The sequence below is a fragment of the Lepisosteus platostomus genome, chromosome 23 (genome assembly GCF_059453375.1).
Source record: "Lepisosteus platostomus isolate fLepPlt1 chromosome 23, fLepPlt1.hap1, whole genome shotgun sequence".
NCBI lineage: Eukaryota > Metazoa > Chordata > Actinopteri > Semionotiformes > Lepisosteidae > Lepisosteus > Lepisosteus platostomus.
Window position 1 is genome coordinate 6,719,009 of NC_142633.1, and position 19,024 is coordinate 6,738,032.

A 19,024-nucleotide genomic window follows, 5' to 3' on the forward strand; every position below is an offset into this window, starting at 1 on the left:
TGATGAAAAAAAACGTCAAGTAAACTTTGAACCTCCGTTCTTTGTAACAAGTATCATCAAAGAAAATTGTCAATAATTGGCAGTCTTTCAATGCAAAGAATGTTTCGGGGCCTCTGCTGAATTCCTAAGGATCAAATCTGTTTTTTATCCCTGCTAATTACTTCTTTCGAGAAAAAAACGGCATCTTGGAAATTGTGGTTTTCCATCTTGGTGAGGGTTGACTGTCATTTGGACTATGTGTTGCTGGTCCAGTCGTGACCCCAGTTTGGTGGGGTTACTAGGAATTCAGCATCCTCTGCTGCAAACTTCAGAAACCGATAATCGGATACTTGTCTCATCCAGACTCGGCTGTTGAGGCTTGTCTTCCCTCTCCAGTGTCACTCTGCAATGCAGAGGAGCCATTAGGCAGGCTAGCCACCTGAGGGCACAGGATTCCTCCGACTTCAAATAGACCGTGTCCCTGAACCGCAGTGCAGTGTCTACTGTGGAAGAGTGACCGTGGAAACCCGGAAGAGGCTCAGAGCTCTCTTCGTAAATTACTGCAGCTTCTCTGGAACGCAGTAGTGATGTGGATTAGGATTAGGATTTAGACCGTACCATCAAGTGATTAGCATTGCAGGGTGGCCATAATGGGCCTCTGAACACATCAGGTGTGTTGGGCCCGGGATTGGGACTGTGGTTGCGGAGGTCAGAATGGATTCGTGCTTCAGCTCCAGAAGAAGGTGCAGTGCTGCCTGTCATTCCAGCATGCAAGTCTGTGTGCCCTGAGGAAAGAACCGCAGCAGCCTGAAAGTAGCATTCCCACAGTTTCAGTTTATGTTTGGGATTCCTATCAAAAATGGAGAAAGACAACTGTGGAGCAAGATGGAATTTTGGCCTTGAAGCTGGAACAGCGCAACCTTTGGATTGGTTTATTTTTGTGTGTGATTGAGACTCATTATTTGTGTTCTGTGATGTGTGCTGGCCGTCTTTGCTTTTTCTTATGAGACTGAAGTAACAAAACAGCGCCTTTAGCAGACAAATACCAGCAAGCAGTATTACTTTGCTGAAGTCGACAGCGGAGCAGAGCTCCATTTCTATGTTGTTCTCAATGTAGATTTTCACTTTGAGTCTTACAAACTTTAATTAAATCAAGTCATTTAAGATCAGAGTTAGTTCTGCCTCATTAGCTTGTACAGGTGATGGCTGAGAAGCTTGCTGTTGAAGCTGAGCATTCGTGGCATTTTCTCTGGGAGATGAAAGACATCACCAGTCTCTCTGCTCACAGATGACAGTGGCTCAGAGTGGCAGACGCTGACACATTTCCGTTCTAATAAATGTGAGAAAGACAATGCAGGGAATTCGTGATTGTGACCAGTCCTTCGATTGCTCGCGTTACAAATAATGATAACGAGACAGGCCAGCTCTACGGCTTCATGTCTTTAGCGGTTTAGTATCACTCCTAACAGCTTTGGAATTTCTGTAAATTTGACATTTTTGAGTGCTATTCAAGAAAAAGACTGTTAGTATCAATTCCCTTTGTGGCAGCTCCTAGTGCTCTCACCCACACTGTGATGGGATTGGAAACAGTTCCTTTTAAGCACCTGCTGTTTTTCACACTTCTAAATGAGCATACCACACCCAGCTCTCTGCCTCCTGTCAGACATCCTGCTGTATAGGCGCTCGAGTCTGCACGTTGCAAGTACAAAACCTAGAGCACAACCAGGGAACCAGCTGACAGCAGAACAGGCCATCCTGGGGAGATTTTTAGGCTACCCTACCAACGTGCTCTTAGATGTGCTGCTACACAGTACTTATTAACATTGTGCATTGCTTATTAATGTGGAATCTTTAATGTTGTATGGCACACCTAATTAGGATGTTGACTCACCAGTTTATAAAAGGCTTGGCTTGGTGTTACAACCCCCCTCCCAACCCAGAAAAGGATAAAGACAGTTTTGCTCTGTTTGGTGCTATGTGGCTTCCTCACACTGAGCCCACAGCACCAGCAGCAAGGCACAGGCCCCAGAGGGAGGGCTGATGCAGTTCTTTCCCACAGCAAGAGTCCTGCCAGCCACAGGCAAGCTGAAGGAACCCCCTTCTTCCTGCAGACCAGCTCAGCAGCCTCCTTCCTAACATTGGTTCATTTTTGGAATGAACCTTATATCAAGATGTCAAAGAACCTTTTTCTTTTTTCGTTTCTCCTTGCATTACAACATGAATCGCATAAAACATGCTGGCGTTCCTTACCTGCAGTTTTATGTATGTTGATTATATCTTAATTTTTAATTAATGGTTATTTGTATGGTGCGTTTTGGCCAAAAAGATCTCAGAGCACTTTACCTACAGGCAGGTGCCCAGTTGAAACAGTGTCGAAGTGGCACCAGCTGGGTGATGTGTACTAGGGCCATTCTGCACCAGTAGTCCAAGTACAGTATACAGCAGATCAGCTGGACAAGAAGCCAGATTGCTCAAGGCCAACGTGGACTCTGTTGAGGACAGTGGGTTTAACACTCCATCTTCTGGGAGCTGTGTGATGGGCTCTGTATTGACCAGGTGGTCAGGGCCTTGGTGTCACATCTCATCCTGAGGATATCACAGTGTGCACCGTGTTCACAGTCGCCATACTGGGCCCTTGGCTTGGAAATTGCTATGAAAAAGTGTGGCCTGTGTCAGTCAAGACTGGATTCTTTTGGTTTTTATAGCTTTATATTTTATAGTTTTTATAAGTGTTGCCTTTACCAAAATATCCCAAACCTTTCCTGTTGAGCGTTCCTGCAGTCTCGGCTGTGCTGGCATGGCACACTGGTGCAGCTCCAGGGCGTGGGAGCTCTGCGGTGCCTTGGACAAGGCCAGGGGTCCTGGCGGGGGATGTTGCGACAGCCGGGGGGTGGGGCGACTCTGCTCGTTTCACAGGCTCTCTCTCCCTTCTCTCCCCCAGGTTACCAGCCATCCCGAACCTGTGTCCCAGTCCATGAGTCTCCAGCAGCAGCCCCCCCAGCCCCAGTACAGCATGTCAGAGCGGGAAAAGCAGATCCTCTTCCCCGACTACAACTTTGAAGATCTCAGTGCCTCCTTCCGCAGCCTTTACAAGGTCGTCTTTGAGCAGCCGTTGAGCCAGCAGGGTGAGTGGCACGACTTGGGGAGCAGTTCCTAGAACAAGCCAGTGGAGGGCACAGACTTTATTGCTCGGCACTGCTACACATGAACGAGACTGTTCTGAGCGAAGGGCGGGGGTGCTGGTGGTTGAGGAGACTTGATAGCGGCAGATGAAGTCTGAGCGTCTTCAAACATGGAACGCCTCTGCTTTCACTCAAAGCTCAGCATAGGTCACTGGGCACTTCTGTTGAGAGGGTCATACTGAGTTGGATCTCTTATCTTGGATTAGCTGACAAGCCAAGTGTGCAGTCACTGAAAAAAAGAAATACCTGTCGAATTCTCCAAGCTGAAACAAAACACTCGAAAGAGTCTTGAGGACCAGTCAGCATGGACTACACACCCTTCAGAATAAGACCAGTGATGGTAACTTTCAACACACTGCAGAATTTACAGCAAGAAAGGTGCTAGAAGATACAGGATGAAATTGGCGACATGTACTGCAGTGCTTTGTCTGTAATTCCAAACCTTTTCGATTATTCACTTTCTTTTACAGCGTGGTTAACAAAATCAGGAGGAAGTCCTAACCAGGAAATATAACAAATGTCAATCGTACAGCTCTCCCTTCTGCTGTTCTGGAAAGAGAAATACGGTCCTCTTGTTCAGCTTTCTCTAGATTTGGCTAGCCTCAGTTTTCTACACGTATGTAGGAAGAACATTTCACAATAAGAGGACTCCCTAGGATTTATTGAGATAATTTTCCTACCAGACATCGCCTTAACTTGGATTCAGAAATGACGAGCGAATACTGATTTTAGTCCAGCTTATTGTATGTTTCCCTGTAGCAGAAAAGTGTACCTTATCTAGTCACTCCCTCAGTGGCTGGAACAGCTTCTGAGATCTGAATTATATGATGAGTCATTTTTTCAACTCAGGGCAAAAACATGCCTTTGTGCCTGTGGTGAGTGATAAGACAGGCCTTCGTCCCTATTCTTGATGATGGTGTAATTACAGACCCAGTCCAACAGCCACCAGTATCCGCTTCTGAGTGCATGCTTTAGTTGCTATTGAAAAAGAACCGTTTCTGATTAAGAAATCAGAAAACAGCTAGTATACGCTTTAATATAACACTAAAGTTAACACTATCAGATATTAATTAATAGTCTGGGTACACTGATAAAGTGGGAAGTGTTGAATTTAGTGGATACTTGTGCTCTGCAACCTACTTTCAAAATCAAATACATTTTAGTAGCCAATAATAGACTATGGACTTACTCCTCTTTTTTAATTGCTTGAATCATTGCTGTTTCACTCATTTTATGTTGTTACCTTTTTATGTGTATAAAAGTGAAATCTCTTAGTCAGATGAGCCTTTTGCAATTAAAATTCATGAATTTCCAAGTGGATTTCACACGGCTGCACTGTAGACAATGAGCTAATTTACCAGCTTTGATAATAGCTAATGAGCTGAGGTTATTGTTGTAGGTTATTCTCTAATTGCTTTCTCAATTTTCCTGTTTGGACAATAGGCTTTTTTTTTTTACCTGATAAGAGATCCCCTCCATCACCTCTGAAATGAATGTTCTGGATTGAATTGTGGAGGCTTTGTCTGAAGTCATTTCTAAAAGCCCTTCAGTCAGATGGGTTTACTGTGACAGAGCTAAGAGAGACGGCCCCCTTTTACAATATTTGCTTACACACGCAAACTCTTGTCTGTTGTCCTGTTACAAAATGTCACATAAAGCTGTGCATCCTTGCAGAGAAGATGCATAATTTCCCACGTCAAAATGTATCACAAAAATAAAATTAATAAGTATGTATTCATTATTTACGAACACGAACTTGTTATTGTAAAGATTTGTCCTAAAATAATAGAAATGCTACTGCATTTATTAGTTTATCCCAGCGATTAACCTGATTAACGCTGAAATTTTTCACTTAGAACACCTTTAATGACACGCTATTGTTAATTCTTATTGAATTAAAATTTCTAAATGCTCTGTCTTAGAATGGCTAGTTAGTGTAGTCCTGTTAGTGTATACCTTGGTTAATTAAGTTCTGGGTCAATGATTAAGAGTCATCATTGTTCGACCAGAACAAAGGATAAAAAAGAGAGAGGAAGGATGGCAGTAAAGGCACAAAAGAAGAGAAGAGACTGGTACCAGGCAGGAGATCTTGTTCTGATCAGCGTTTAACACTCTTTTCCAGTTCAGTATTTGAACCTTGTTAAGACAGCTTGCCAGTTTTGCCAGCAGATATATCACCCTGCAACTCGTGTTTCCTGTTAGTGCATTTAATGACAATTGAATGGTCCCAGATTTCTGATTTTAACGTGACGTCTGGGCCATGAGTGACCGGTTCGGTGTGTCTCTCGCAGGTCTGATGAGCATGTCCTCGGAGTCGACGCAGCAGACCCACACCTCTTGTTCCTACCAGCACTCCCCCAGCAGTACCGTCAGCACCCACCCCCACAGTGGCCCGAACACCATCACCAACAGTGCGGGGCAGGTGCCCCTTTCTCACCCCGCGCAGATCCAGAACACCCACTCTGCCCACAGCTCACCACACGGGCAGCACCTCTCCCAGCACCCCCAGCACAGCCAGCATCCCTCTCAGCACCCAGCGCACGGGCAGCACGGACAGCACCCTCAGCAGCACGGACAGCACCCCTCCCAGCACCCTCAGCACCCGTCCCAGCATGCACAGCAGCATGGGCAGCACCCGTCCCAGCATGCACCGCAGCACGGGCAGCACCCGTCCCAGCATCCACAGCAGCACACCCCGCACCCTTCCCAGCATGCACAGCAGCATGGGCAGCACCCTTCCCAGCAGCAGCAACAACAACAACAGCAACAGCAGCAACAGCAGCAGCAGCATCAAAACCACCAGCACCAGTCCCTCTCACATGCCCAACAACAGATGGCCTGCAGTACTGGTAAGAACAAAGCACAGAGCACCATGCTCTCTGCTGCTATATTACATCTTAATATGTCTTGCTTGTCCTTTGATGAGCTGGAGTCAGAACCAGATTGTAGTCCCATTCTGCATCCTGTGCTTCTGTGATAGGCTCTGTGTTGTCCTCACCTTTAGCAGGAATAAGCAGTGTGGTAAACGTTGGGTGGATTTTCATGGTCCTCTTAAGTTTTATTGTCTGTAGTTAAGAACAATTTGTTCAGTTTTACTATTTCAAAACATACGTTTTTACAGCTGTATGAACGTGACTGAAATTAGTTGACTTTGCTTTCTCTACAAGAAGTGTCAGTTTACTCTGGCAGATACAGTGTAACAGGGAATCAAGTTAAAGACTGACTCCTACTGGCCAGGTGGCTTTTTTTTTTCATTTTTGAGACGCGAATGCATGAAACTTCGCCGTAGCCTGCATCCTGGTGTATGAATACCCAGCCCAGGCATCCCTGTCCCTGCAGCTCTTTCCACAGACTGGTATCCCAATCTTGATGCACTGAAGGAGAGCTGTCGGATTGCCAGCAGTTACAACTGGGCAGATGTGGATCTCTCGCCCTTTCAAGGTAAGACTGGCGATGTCAAGTTCTCTGAACTCACCATACCCAAAGGGGCAGTGTCCACGATCTCAATCAACTAAAGTTCTCAACTCGCCTGCTTAAAAATACATTAAGGTAGTCCAGGATTCATAATGATCTGGTTCTTTGAATCCGCTTCTTAGGTGTAATACAATGTGGCAACCAGTTACTACAGTAAATAGTTGTTGTTTATGGTTTAATGGTAGAATCGAAAATTAATGGCTGTGTACAATATGTATTCAGTCTCTGATCGTATTGTTACAGTTATTGGAAGTGGCTGTTGAGGTGTCTCATGAATCTGGGGATAGTGGTCAAACATCTAGCTTTGTCAACATTTGAAGTTATTGGGATCATCAAAGAGAGAAATGTCTGAGACAGACTGATCAAAGCAGTTTTCTGGTTTACCTTGGTTAATTAAGTTCTGGATCAATGATTAAGGGTCATCATTGTTTGACCGGAACAAAGGATAAAAAAGAGAGAGGAAGGATGGCATTAAGGGCACAAAAGAAGAAAAGAGACCGGTACCAGGCAGGAGATCTTGTTCTGATCACTGTTAAACACTCTTTTCCAGTTCAGTATTTGAACCTTGTTAAGACAGCTTGCCATTTTTGCCAACAGCTATATCACCCTGCAACTCACAGCTAAGCTCAGCAGGTGTGAGCCTGGTCAGTACCTGGATGGGAGACCTCCTGGGAAAAGCTGAGGTTGCTGCTGGAAGAGGTGTTAGTGGGGCCAGTAGGGGGCGCTCACCCTGCACCCCTGGTCCTAGTGGCCCAGTATAGTGATGGGGGACAATGTTCTTTAAAAAAGGACGCTGTTCTTTAGATGAGATGTAACTGAGGTCCTGACTCTCTGTTTTTAATTAAAAATCCCAGGGCATTTCTTGAAAAGAGCAGAGGTGTTACCCCTGTGTCCTGGGCAAATTTCCCCCTTTACCAGTCAAGGCCTCCTAATGATCCCCGTCTGTGAACTGGTTTCATCACTCTGCTCTCCTTCTGAGAACTGATCCACACTTTGACTGCTGTAGCATCATCCAGGTGGGGGAGAGAATTCCTAGTTTAGAAATGGTGTCTCCTAGTTAGTGGATGTATTTTTAGAGTAAGGAGATAGGTTTACATTATTTTTTTAGCTTCTGGGTTTATAAAGAGAGATTTAACTCTAGGTTGTATTCTATGTGGTGCAGAAGGCAGGTGTTCTCTGTTTTATAACAGTAGTGGTGACTATACCTGACTATTTTTACCTATCCGCAGTTACGTTTCTGCTTCAGAGGTGTCAAGACAGCCTTTCTCAGCTATAAAATAAATGCCTGGATAATTGAGTGATTAAATCAGTTTCATTCAGCACTTTTAAAATTGGCAAAGCAGGTTGGTGCTGTTGTTAAAAATTCATTGGCCAACTGATTCATTCGCTGCCCGGGTTGTAACCTGTTGTGTGAGTTTTATCGCCTCATAATTCCCCAGCCCTAATGCTGGATTTGGATTTCTGCGTTTCCGAAATTGCTACTGTCAGGCCTCATGAGATACTTCAGGGAGGGCAGACATACCCTCAGACTAACATGCCACATTCCAGCACTAACTTACTGTACACTAATTGTCTCGCAGTGAGTCACAGTATTTGTTCAGGCTTGCCATCAGCACGTATTAATTAGAGGGTGACTCATTCTTTAAAAGTAATAATATTAAAACATATCACTATATTTTAAGCTGTTTATTTTTTTTCTAAACAGTCAATGGTAAATAATAGGTGATGACTGACACTGAGTGCCTTTGGAGGCTTAGCTGCTAAGACATATTAAGATAGCACGGTAGAGGGCTCCGTAATGTGATTAGCAGACCTGAGGAAGAAGGCACTTGTGCTGTTGTTGATATTTAAGCACTTAGACCCAGCTTGAAGAGAATATTTCTGGGTGGGGCAAAGTAATGCCGATTGAGGGTTTAATTTGAAATGCCTTTTCAATTAAAGAACGACTCTTTGATGCCTAATTATTCAATGCAGTTGTCCTCGGTTGGTCTCGCCAATTTTCAAATTACTTAATTAAATTGCAAGGTAGGAGGATTTAATTAAACATTTACTCCTACAATAGTCATCGGTATTATTTGGCCCAGTAAAAAGTCATAATTCCAAGCACAGTATCTTTTCAACGCTGTTAAAGGAGTAGATTGTCAACAGAGGGTTTCTCACCTTTTGAGCGCTTTGTCTCTTTTCTTCCTTTTTTTCACTTTCGAGTTGTCATGGTAAGAAAAAACTCAGAAGGAAAAACAGGGAAAAGGTTTCTCAGGGAAGTTGAAAGAGACACATTAATGCAGGACCCGCACTGCATACAGTAACCTGCAGAAAGCAAATCAGCTTCCTCGTGTCGAGAGCTGTGTTCTTGCAGGAGGAGGTAGTACAGAAAGGCTCCTGCAGTGCATGTCTAAGACTTGGAAAGATTCCCAATCCCAGAGCTAAAGAGTCGCACACCCCCAGAATTGGGAACCCCTGTAATATTGAACACTTCAGGCTTGACATGACCTAAGTAAAAAAATACAGCTCACCTATGGGTTTTTCTCTCATCTGGCATTTTGAGAACCACCTACAAAGACTGAAAGAATGATTTTTCCTGTCATGGGGCAGTTATATATTCTGGGGAAGGAGGGTAGGGAGTTATAGGGATGTCTTTTTTCACAACAGTGTTAATAAAACAGTAATTGTGCCCAACAGAATGCTTTGTAGTGCAGTACAGCGTGCAACAATTTAGGAAAATACAGTCAAGCAAGAGGTGTATTGATTTCTCTTCATCTGTCGTTAGTGCTTTGCAGTATGCTCAGAAAAGTGTTAAAAAATGTGATTTTTTATTGGGGCCGCAGATGGGATTAGTGGTTATCTGGACTCTGGACCAGAGGCCTGTGGGCTCAGATCCCAGGTGTGATGCTACAGCTGCTCAGAATTACTCTAGTACATTCCCTGTTGTGTAAATTGGTTCACTCCATGAGTGAACTCCATGTTATTCTCAGGTGACATATCTGGTCAGAAGAGGATAAGAGCATCAAGTTTCAGGCGAGAGGAGTTGAATGGCTGCATCTTGCTTAGGAGGCCATAAGGCCCATGTTGCTTGTTTGGTAGTTTAGTAGTTAAGTGAATCTAAACTTTCATCCAGCTGTTTCATGAAGGACTCAAGTGTTTGGGCCTCAACCACCTCGCTGAGAAGCGTTTTCCAGATGCCCACAGCTCCTTCCCAAACATTTCCGTAATCTGTATCCTAAGTAAATCCCCTTTTAGTTTTCCCACTGTGACCCCGTGTCCTTGTTTCACTGCTCAGGGTGAAATAGTCCCCTTGGTGGACCGCGTCTACACCCCTCAAGATCTTAAATCTTTGGATCATCTCAATCTCACTCCAGCCCCTATGAGATACTAGAAGTTTTTCTCTCTTTCCTCTCTTCCTCCCTAACAGGGTTAAAAGAGAGCATGAGGCAGGCAGATCTCAATAACTGGTCTCTGGACCCTGCGCAGATTGCTGACCTTTGCTCTTCAATCAACCAGTTCTTCACCCGGACTGGGGTTATCCCACCCCAGGGGGCGGTGCAGCCACCAGTGTGTCATGGCACCATGCACTCCAACAAGCCCAGCCAGCACATCACCACAGGTGAGTCCAGGGACCGGTCACCCAGTCTCCCACCCCTCCGCTGACGGACTCTCCCCCAGTCTCTCCCCTCTGCTGACGGACTCTCCCCCAGTCTCTCCCCTCTGCTGACGGACTCTCCCCCAGTCCCTCCCCTCCGCTGGTGGACCCTCCCCTCCGCTGGTGGACTCTCCCCCAGTCTCTCCCCTCTGCTGACGGACTCTCCCCCAGTCTCTCCCCCAGTCCCTCCCCTCTGCTGACGGACTCTCCCCTCTGCTGGTGGACTCTCCCCCAGTCTCTCCCCTCTGCTGACGGACTCTCCCCCAGTCTCTCCCATCCACTGACAGACTCTTCCCCAGTTGCCCAGTCTCCCACCCGTCTGCGTACTGACTACACAACCTTACAGACCTTTTCCTTATTTGTTCCTTTCAGGAAACCTGTACATGGACTCCAGACAAAACATGCCGGCGTCGATGATGGGGCCCCCAGGGTACCCCCACATGCCCCCCATGAGCAGCGCAGGCCCCACTATGACAGGTACGATTAGTCCAGCGTGTGTGATGACTTGTTTGCTATGGCCTACAGGGGATATAACAACACTGGGAAGTCTGAGCAGCAGAGCTTTGTGACCCTTCAGCAGGATAGCCGTGTGAAGCAGCAGACTGGCAATGTGAGCAGCCAGCCTCTCTCAGTCAGCTTGTGTGCTTACAGATGGTTCTTGATTGGATGGAGTCTGGGTTTTGATTTCATTCAGAGGTGCTTTAGATGTCTGAAGTCTTTGCTGTCTCATTTCTGGGGTGTGTTTTAAGTGTTTCTGCTGAGTGCACACTGGGATCAGGCAGAAGCCTCAGGCCAGCCCAGACAGAAAATGCAAATGTGTTACAGTGCGCTTCATAAAACGTACAAGTCGAAAGAGGTACGTCGTCTGAGCTCGCGCTTTTAAAATAAAACCCTTCATGACGAATGGGTATCAGTCAGAACAGACGGACAAAATGGAAGACAAAAAATCACTGACAGAAAGAGGGCCACGAAGGCATCAAGCCATTGTGATTTTAGGTCATCTCCCGTTATGGAATATTTTTATTGTTTTGAGTCTGGGATAGGCCCTGGCTGCCCTGTACCAGATAAAGCAGTTAGGAAATGGATGGAGTTTTCATCTGAACAGCAATGTACAGATGAAAACCTTCAGTTTTTGCTCATTGTAATACGGAGTTTAGGATTATCTGTGGCAATAGCCCATTCATTCTTAGCCATTTAAGCTCAACATGTGCTCAATACGTTGCCAAGCTGTGTGTTTTTGTGTTGCTCGGAGCTCTGAGCGCTTGTCTCTTCCCACAGGACATCACGCCCCCATGAACCAGCAGCACATGATCCCCACCGGGAACTTCCAGATGCGTCGGCTGCCTCCTGACGACATCCAGGACGATTTTGACTGGGACTCCATCGTGTAGGCCTTCCCCTTCCCCAGCGCCGACGGCAGGAGCAGGGAGGGGGAGGAGGAGGAGACGCCAGGCCGGGCTGTCCGAGCGCCGGAGATGGAGACAATCTCGACGGGAACCTTCGGAAGTACAGGTGTCACTGCGCCAAGAAAACTTCGGAGTCCTGATCATTTTAAAGGAAAAAAAAAAGTTACTTTGAAGACAATCATATTTAGTAGGACAAGTTTAAATTATCGCTTTTTTCATACTTGTCATGGGACAAGTCAGTAGGTTTTTATTTTGTCAAGACACACACCCCCCTCATCTCCACCCAGCCCGCTCTGGACTCCCTTTCGCAGAGTCCTCGTAGTCCTCGACTGGGGTGAGATCTGGGCAACTTTATCGCCAAGTATGCTTCTCGTATCGACTGGTACAGGCCTCGGCCACCCCTCGGACAAATCCGTCACTTCGTTCTTCTCTCCAATCCACGTGGGCTGCTTCCTGGCAGGGGACAGGAGGAGAGGCAGGGGCCTGGAGACTCGTTGTGTGCAGCTCCGGCCGGGTGACGAGAGGAGCTCGCTGAGGGGTCAGTCAGCCGGCCTGGTCCGTTCCCAGGTGAAATTCCCAGCTCGTCCCTCAAGACATGCTCAAAACGCCCAGCATGCTGGCGCTATCGATTTAATCGTCAGCTCCTTTCTTTAAGACTCCCGATTCCCCTCCCCCGCGCAAAACAAAAACTTAACAGGAGTTAGAACTAAACGATTTCTAATTTGTTTATTATTGGAAAGAAGCGTACCTCCATCGTGTTTGTCCTTCCCTATTTATTTGTAGTGCATCGCAGTCACGCCACTCACAGCACTAGAAACCTTGTGGAAAAAAAACGTTTCTAGCAATTTCAGACAGAGACGAATACCTTCACGTTGTTTATTTGTATCCTAGGTAAATGTGTCTGAATGTCTGCAAGTACAATCTCCCTCTTTGCACTTGAAACTCATTAGTTTAAAGCACTGGGTTCAGAAAAGGCTTCCATATGTCTCATTTCCTGACCTTCAGGAGCTGGGTTTTCTCTGTACTTGCTAATGGGAAAACTACATCCAGAATCAAAGGGGCGAGGTTTAATTAGCAAACAGCGGCGCCGAGAGGAAGGGTCTGTGTGAAGTGTCTACGATAGTAAAGGCGCAGGGTTAGGTCCTGGATCTGAGAACCTTTTGTCGATCTGGAACTGAGCCGAGCTTTGTAATTCTTTAATTGCCAGTAACCTTGTCATTTGTGAGGCTGGTAATGTGTACGCCAGGGATAATTAAGCAGTGTTTTCAGACAATGAGGTTCACAGTCACTTTCCCATGTCCTTTGTTCACCTTTTCTTGGGGGGGCCGGAGAGGGAGCCTATAGACAACTCGGCTAAGGGCCTTTCACACCCCAGGGTGCAACTTTTGAATTTTGCGAGCGCAGGGTTGTTGACAATCTGCTCGGCTCGGTTGCCAAGTGTCTGGTTTCACAGACAGATTTCTCCCGGAGCTTCGAACGAGGCGATGTAGCAGCGGCGCGCTTGGCCTGAGCCCCCACAGAGATTCGGTGGGTTGTACCAGCCCCGGGTGGGGAGGGAGACCAGTGTGAGAGTGCTGCCTTGATAAGGAAGGGTGGAAAGTGCAGACATGGCACAGTGAAGACCCCAGTTTGGTCCTTCCTGCTGCAGTTGAATCAGTGCCGAGATTGTAGATCGGAGCGCCCCCTAGTGGGCGTTTCCTTGTCCAAAGCTCTGCGAATTCTTTACTGGCTGATTGCAGTGATGAGATATTTCCTTCAGTGGTTTATTTAGTATTCAAGCTGTACTTGCAATCAGACTTCACAGCTATTCTAATCCCAAAACGGTTTGCTTCAGTGTTTTTTAATATGAAATGTACAGCTTTTTTATTTTTTCTCTTGGCAATTTTTTTTTAAATCAGAATGTTTAAACCCATACATTGAGACTATCTGGCTCACTGTATATATTAAAATAGCTACTTCAAGAAAGTATAAAGGGTTGTCTTGGCTGCTAGAATGTTAATTCCCATCTTAAAAAAGAGACTCGTTTGGCAACGGGCGTTTTCAGTCTTTCCCTGACAGTTCATTCTCATCACTGTAGTTACTAAGGCGCAGGGCAGATGGGGCGTCAGGGGTTGGATTTGGCGGCAGTACCCAGCGCAAGGTCACTTTGGGGGACACGTGTGGATGGTTTGGGAGACTCCCCGGCAGTGGTGAAGCCCCGATTCCTGGAGACCCCAGTTCCTGATCACTGAATCACTGTGTGACCGTGGGGGCGACTCCATGTGCCTTACTGTGCCCCCAGCTTTCCATGTGGGCGCTTGCTGTGCTCGGCCCAGCAGTGCAGTTGAACTGTGGAGTCCCTCTGATGAGGACGGGGAGGGGGGCGTGGCACGGTGTGTGTGTGTGTGTGTGTGTGAGAGTGTGTGTGAGTGTGAAAGAGCTGCACTGCCAGCCCATCAGCCCTCGGTGCTCTCCCCTAGATGAGCACAATGCAAAAACTGTGATGGGGAGGAGAGCCAAGGGATCTGAGGTGTATGTTGCTGAACTGCTACAAAAGCCAAACACTTTTTTTCTTTTCTGAGCCCCCATCCATGCTTACAGCTCCTTGTCAAGCAGAGAAGGACAGAAGCCCCAGCTGGAGGCTTTAAGGCGAGAGAGAAGCAGAGGTGGCCGGCCCTAGTGATCGGTGCCGGTCCTCGCTAATACTGCGGCCGCCCAGCCCTCTTCCCCTCCTTCCAGCGGTCCCTCCTCGGTGGGGGGCCGGGGGGGGAGGGGGTCCTGTGTGGGGAGTGCACCCGGACCCAGGCCAGCCTGAGAACAGCTGGGCTCCGCCGCTGCCCACTCCTGGCAGAACCACACAGGTGTGCCCACCGACACGCGGGGGCACTGCCCTGGCGGACTGCCCGCAGTCACACCTCATCGCCGGCCTCAGCCCGGCCTCAGCCTTGCTGTTCTCTTGTTTTCCGTGCTGCTTTTTATTCGTGTTCTGTGTTTTTTTTTCCTGAAATTAAAAAGGCATCCATATTTGAGCTCTGATGTTGGCAGTTTTTCTTTTATTGCAATTTATACCAAAACAATATATAAACCACAAAGACCACGCAGTCAGTGTTTGTTTAAAATGACAAGCTGGGTTTCAGTTGCTGCACGGTCCCTTTGCTCAGAATGGACGGCAACGGGACTCTTTTTAAATTTCGGACTCCAGTTAGATTGTTTTTTCTGTCCTCCAAATTTGGAGTCGCTAAAGGTTAATCCTCTCGGCTTTGGACCTCCAGGAGAGCTCTGCCAGCGAGGGGGGTGGAGAAGGACTGCCTGCGCTCCTGTGACAGGCTGACTGCAGCTGGGGAGCTGGGGGGGGGCCAGGCTAGCAGCAGGCCCCTAGAGCTGCTTGCACACACCTGCAGGGACAGGGCAGAGGACACAGGTCGACTCTCTCGGCCCAGCCCTGCTGGTCACGATGAGGCCGGGCACTGGTCACAGTCGGCTGATGGCACGGCTCTGACTCCGAGCTTGACCAGTGCCCCAGAAATCTGGGAGTCCTGGAGAATCAGCTGTTAATACTAAGAGTCCGTGTCGTTCTGGGAATAAGGAGCACAGTATGCAGAATCCCACAGTAGCTGAGACCCATAGCTGCCAGGGAACCTGAAGTAGCCCATGAATTTGCCACTACGTTGTCCAGCTTTGCCCTGCTTGGACGCTGTTTGGGCCCACAGTTTCCTCAGTCAAATGTTACTCATTATCCTTCTACTAAGGAGTGATCACAGGTAGAATTGGGATTCATAGCCTCAGAACCTAAACAAGCAACACTTACACCAGGTCCTAGGTACTGACAGAAAGAAAAAGCCTTTCAGTCTTTTCCTTGCATTTTATACTGGTTGTTTCTATGAGGAACCCATGGTACACGAAAGCATAGGTTAACAGTTTCGGTCAGCCCTAACGGGTGTGCATGCCGTTTGCAGTTGCTACAATAGTTTAGGGCTATAGCATCATAAGCCAGCCAGTTTCTTTGTTGCTATAAAAGTAACTTAAATCTGAAAACCCTTTATTGTCAGTTCAATACAAGCTTGTTTGCCAGTGCACAACTGGACCTTAAAATTGAATGATAACTAAAATGACTGACCAGATTTTCTTTTGTTTCTAAGCTATTTAGTCTTTTTGGAAGCAGCTCTCAATGTCAGTCTCTGACCGCTAAACACAAGCACACTGTATTGACAATCCAGTGTGATTATAATGCACAAATCACTGTTTTACTGCGCTTTGCTTTTGAGAAGTGCCATGGGTTTCCTTTGTTAAACCATTCCCATTGCCAGGATGTTGTTTTCTTCTCCACTTACGGAGTCCTCATCTGTGTGCACGTTTCAGGACTGCAACTAACACAACTGTGCCGTGACCACGTAGGTTGAAACTATTTCAAATGAAAATTATTTTCTGTTTCCAAACCATCTTTTTATGTATATATACTGTACCTCAGATGACCTAATATCAGAGTTATTTTAAAATTTAAGCTTAAACGTTTTAGATGCAACTTTTCTTGACCATAGACGTGCTCTGTGACCTTGTCAGAGTTGATTGGGACAGACTGGTTCTGTTTTCTAGTTTGACTAGCTGTCGGGTTTCTGGCATTGTGGAGGACACTGTGGATCTCATCATTGGGAATGAAATAGGTTTTGTAACAGTGACGTGACTGAAATCAGCTCTAAGAAAACTAAGCTCTGCCAAATAAGCTGACAATTCTGATACAGCCATTAATGATTTCCGGTCTGGCTTCCAGGTTTTCTCCCAATTAGTCAAAAACTTACAAAGGCAGAGCATAATGCTTTCAGTCATTGAAGTTGTGAATTATCAAGCCATTGACCTATTTGTCTTTGTAAAGCAAATGAAACAGCAACAGAGTATTTTAAAAGTATATAAGCTTCTTTATTTTTAATAATCATTGTGAACTGAAACCAGAAACATCCTCGTAATGCGGCAAGTATTTTGACATCGGTGTCTGCTGGCTGCATGCCTCCGTCCGTCCCTACTCACTTGGACACGTGTTCACACACACACAACCACACACAGTCTCCTGCACACACGTGTTCACACACACAACTACACACAGTCCCCTGCACACACACGTGTTCACACACACACAACTACACACAGTCCCCTGCACACACACGTGTTTACACACACACAACTACACACAGTCCCCTGCACACACACGTGTTTACACACAGTCCCCTGCACTCACACGTGTTAAAACACAACTACAAACAGTCCCCTACACACACACGTGTTCAAACACACAAATACACACAGTCCTCTGCACACACACGTGTCCATTCACACACAGTCCCCTACACACACACGTGCTTTCACTCATACACACGTAACCCTGCACACACACACGTGCTCACTCACACACAGTCCTCTTCACACACGCACTCACACGTGCTCACACACACAATCCCCTGCACTCACACGTGCTTTCACTCACGCACACGTACTCCTGCGCGCACACATGCTCACACACACGTATCCCTGCACACACTTTCACACGTGCTTTCACTCACGCACACATGCCCAGGCTGGGGTGGGCCAGGAGCTGCTGCACTGCGGAGCCCACTGTGCCACCGCCCGCAGCCAGCAGGACGACCCTTTCCTGACACGCAGAAACACAAGAGAGGAAACTGGGTTCTGCCCTCTTCCATATAGGGCTGGCACATGAAGGGGTTTATTAATGCGTGTCTTAGTGCGGATGGTGGTCTTTCTTGCTGACGTGCATTTGGATCGGCTTCAGGCAGTCAGTGAGGGGGCAGGTGGCAGCCCTGAACTGAACACAGCTTCTTCTCGCGGTGCCTTGGGTTGGGCAGGAGGGAGAGCAGCTTTTGCACAACGCATGGTTATAACAGCACCAGGGGGGGATTGAGGGGGGGTCCCTTATGAACTTTTTCTCGTGTTCTGAGAGGGGGTTAAAGGAGGGGGGGGGGGAGGGAGATGGGATGGGGGTAGGGCTAAAAATAAAAAAATAACTTGTCATCACCCACGTTTTTAACAGTGGTCCTTCAGTTTTTTGTGCGTGCGTGTGTGTTTCGTGTTTTTAAAAAGAATCCAATTTTTGCTGTACCGGTGAAGATGTAAAACGGCTCATTACATCGAGAGATTTTAAAAAAATACAGTAAGGGAGAAAACTGCCAACAAGTACTGGTATTTGAGGCCTACTTTATTCAATGTTGGTGTGTTATTGTGCTCTATTGTAAATAAATGTCTTTTCGATTGTCCTTTTTTCCTCTGGGTGGGTGGGATACCGTGGGAGGAGGCTGGGTTCTTAGATTAAAAAGAAATGGGGAAAAAAGAATACAGAGTATTTTGTTATTGTTCATTCAGAGGGTGATATGTATATATCTATATTGTATATATGTGATGAAAATGCGTTGGCTTTTTGTGTGACACTACCTTTCACCTGTACTGCGGTTCTACAGTCAGTGTTTTAATGTTTATAAAGATTTTTTTTTTGTTTTTACTTTTTCCTTGTATTTGTTTTTCTTTTTTGTTTTGTTTTTCTTTTTTGTTATTGCACGGTTTATTACTTTTGCTGTCCAATGAGATGACACAGCTACTCTTTGTATCGGTTTAGTGCTGTAAAATAACTCCGAAGTGTCATTAGGATCGTCGCTGCCAGACCCCCGATATGCATGAATGGCACTTACAGAAATAAAATATGTTAACTTCACTGTGGAATTGTCTGGAGTTCCTTTTGGTTTCTTGTGTCTGAGTGGGGCCACTGTGACGAGTCATTGCTGAATCTGCATGCAGTGTGGGCATTATGTTTTAAGGGCCTGTGCATAAAGAACTATTCCTTGGAGGGGAAAAACAGCCGCTTTCTGAATTGCACAGTCATCTTCAGTGCTTCAAGATCCCAAGGATCTTTAAAAGCATCTCCAATCTCATTCCAGTTTGCATTGTAATCAGTGTTCTGCTTTTTTCTGCAGAGACGAGCCCTAGGAGTTCTGGCAAAATGCAGTTCTGAGTTCTGAGTTGACACCGGGAGGTGAAAATGCCAGCTTTAAAGACCCGATTTTGATTTGCAAAAAGCGAGCTAATGAATCGTTTGAATGCTTCCCTTTAGATTTGCGGCTCTTCGCACAATTTAAAGATTTTATTCTGAAGCACATGGATTACTGCACACGAAGCTGGGAACAGGTTCAAATTGCAGAATGTTTCACATAGAAACATGGTCCAGATCATAGCTTCCCAGAAATGGCTCAGTGAGGTTCATGATTCAAAATGACTAAAACTCTGGCTAACAAGAGGAACAGAAAGACCTTGTAACCTTGTTCATAAATGCGCTGCATTTCTTCATTCAGAAAGCATGCAAGTGAAGCTCT

The 19,024-nt window shown here is 46.4% G+C and overlaps 1 protein-coding gene across 4 annotated transcripts in view; it reads left to right on the top strand.

The window, feature by feature from the left end:
• foxj3 (forkhead box J3) overlaps nt 1–18,369 on the top strand; it is a 146,337-nt gene extending 127,968 nt beyond the window's left edge. For 3 of the 4 annotated variants that reach the window (XM_088616907.1, XM_088616905.1, XM_088616906.1), the window contains 6 exons: nt 2,921–3,104; nt 5,453–6,010; nt 6,501–6,602; nt 10,045–10,236; nt 10,645–10,749; nt 11,551–18,369. In XM_088616907.1, the coding sequence (XP_088473033.1) occupies nt 2,921–3,104; nt 5,453–6,010; nt 6,501–6,602; nt 10,045–10,236; nt 10,645–10,749; nt 11,551–11,663 (1,254 nt within the window). In that variant the 3' untranslated portion in view covers nt 11,664–18,369. The remainder of the gene's footprint in view (nt 1–2,920; nt 3,105–5,452; nt 6,011–6,500; nt 6,603–10,044; nt 10,237–10,644; nt 10,750–11,550) is intronic. The other variant, XR_015929553.1, reaches the window with a different exon arrangement.
• Nucleotides 18,370–19,024: the final 655 nt, after the last annotated feature.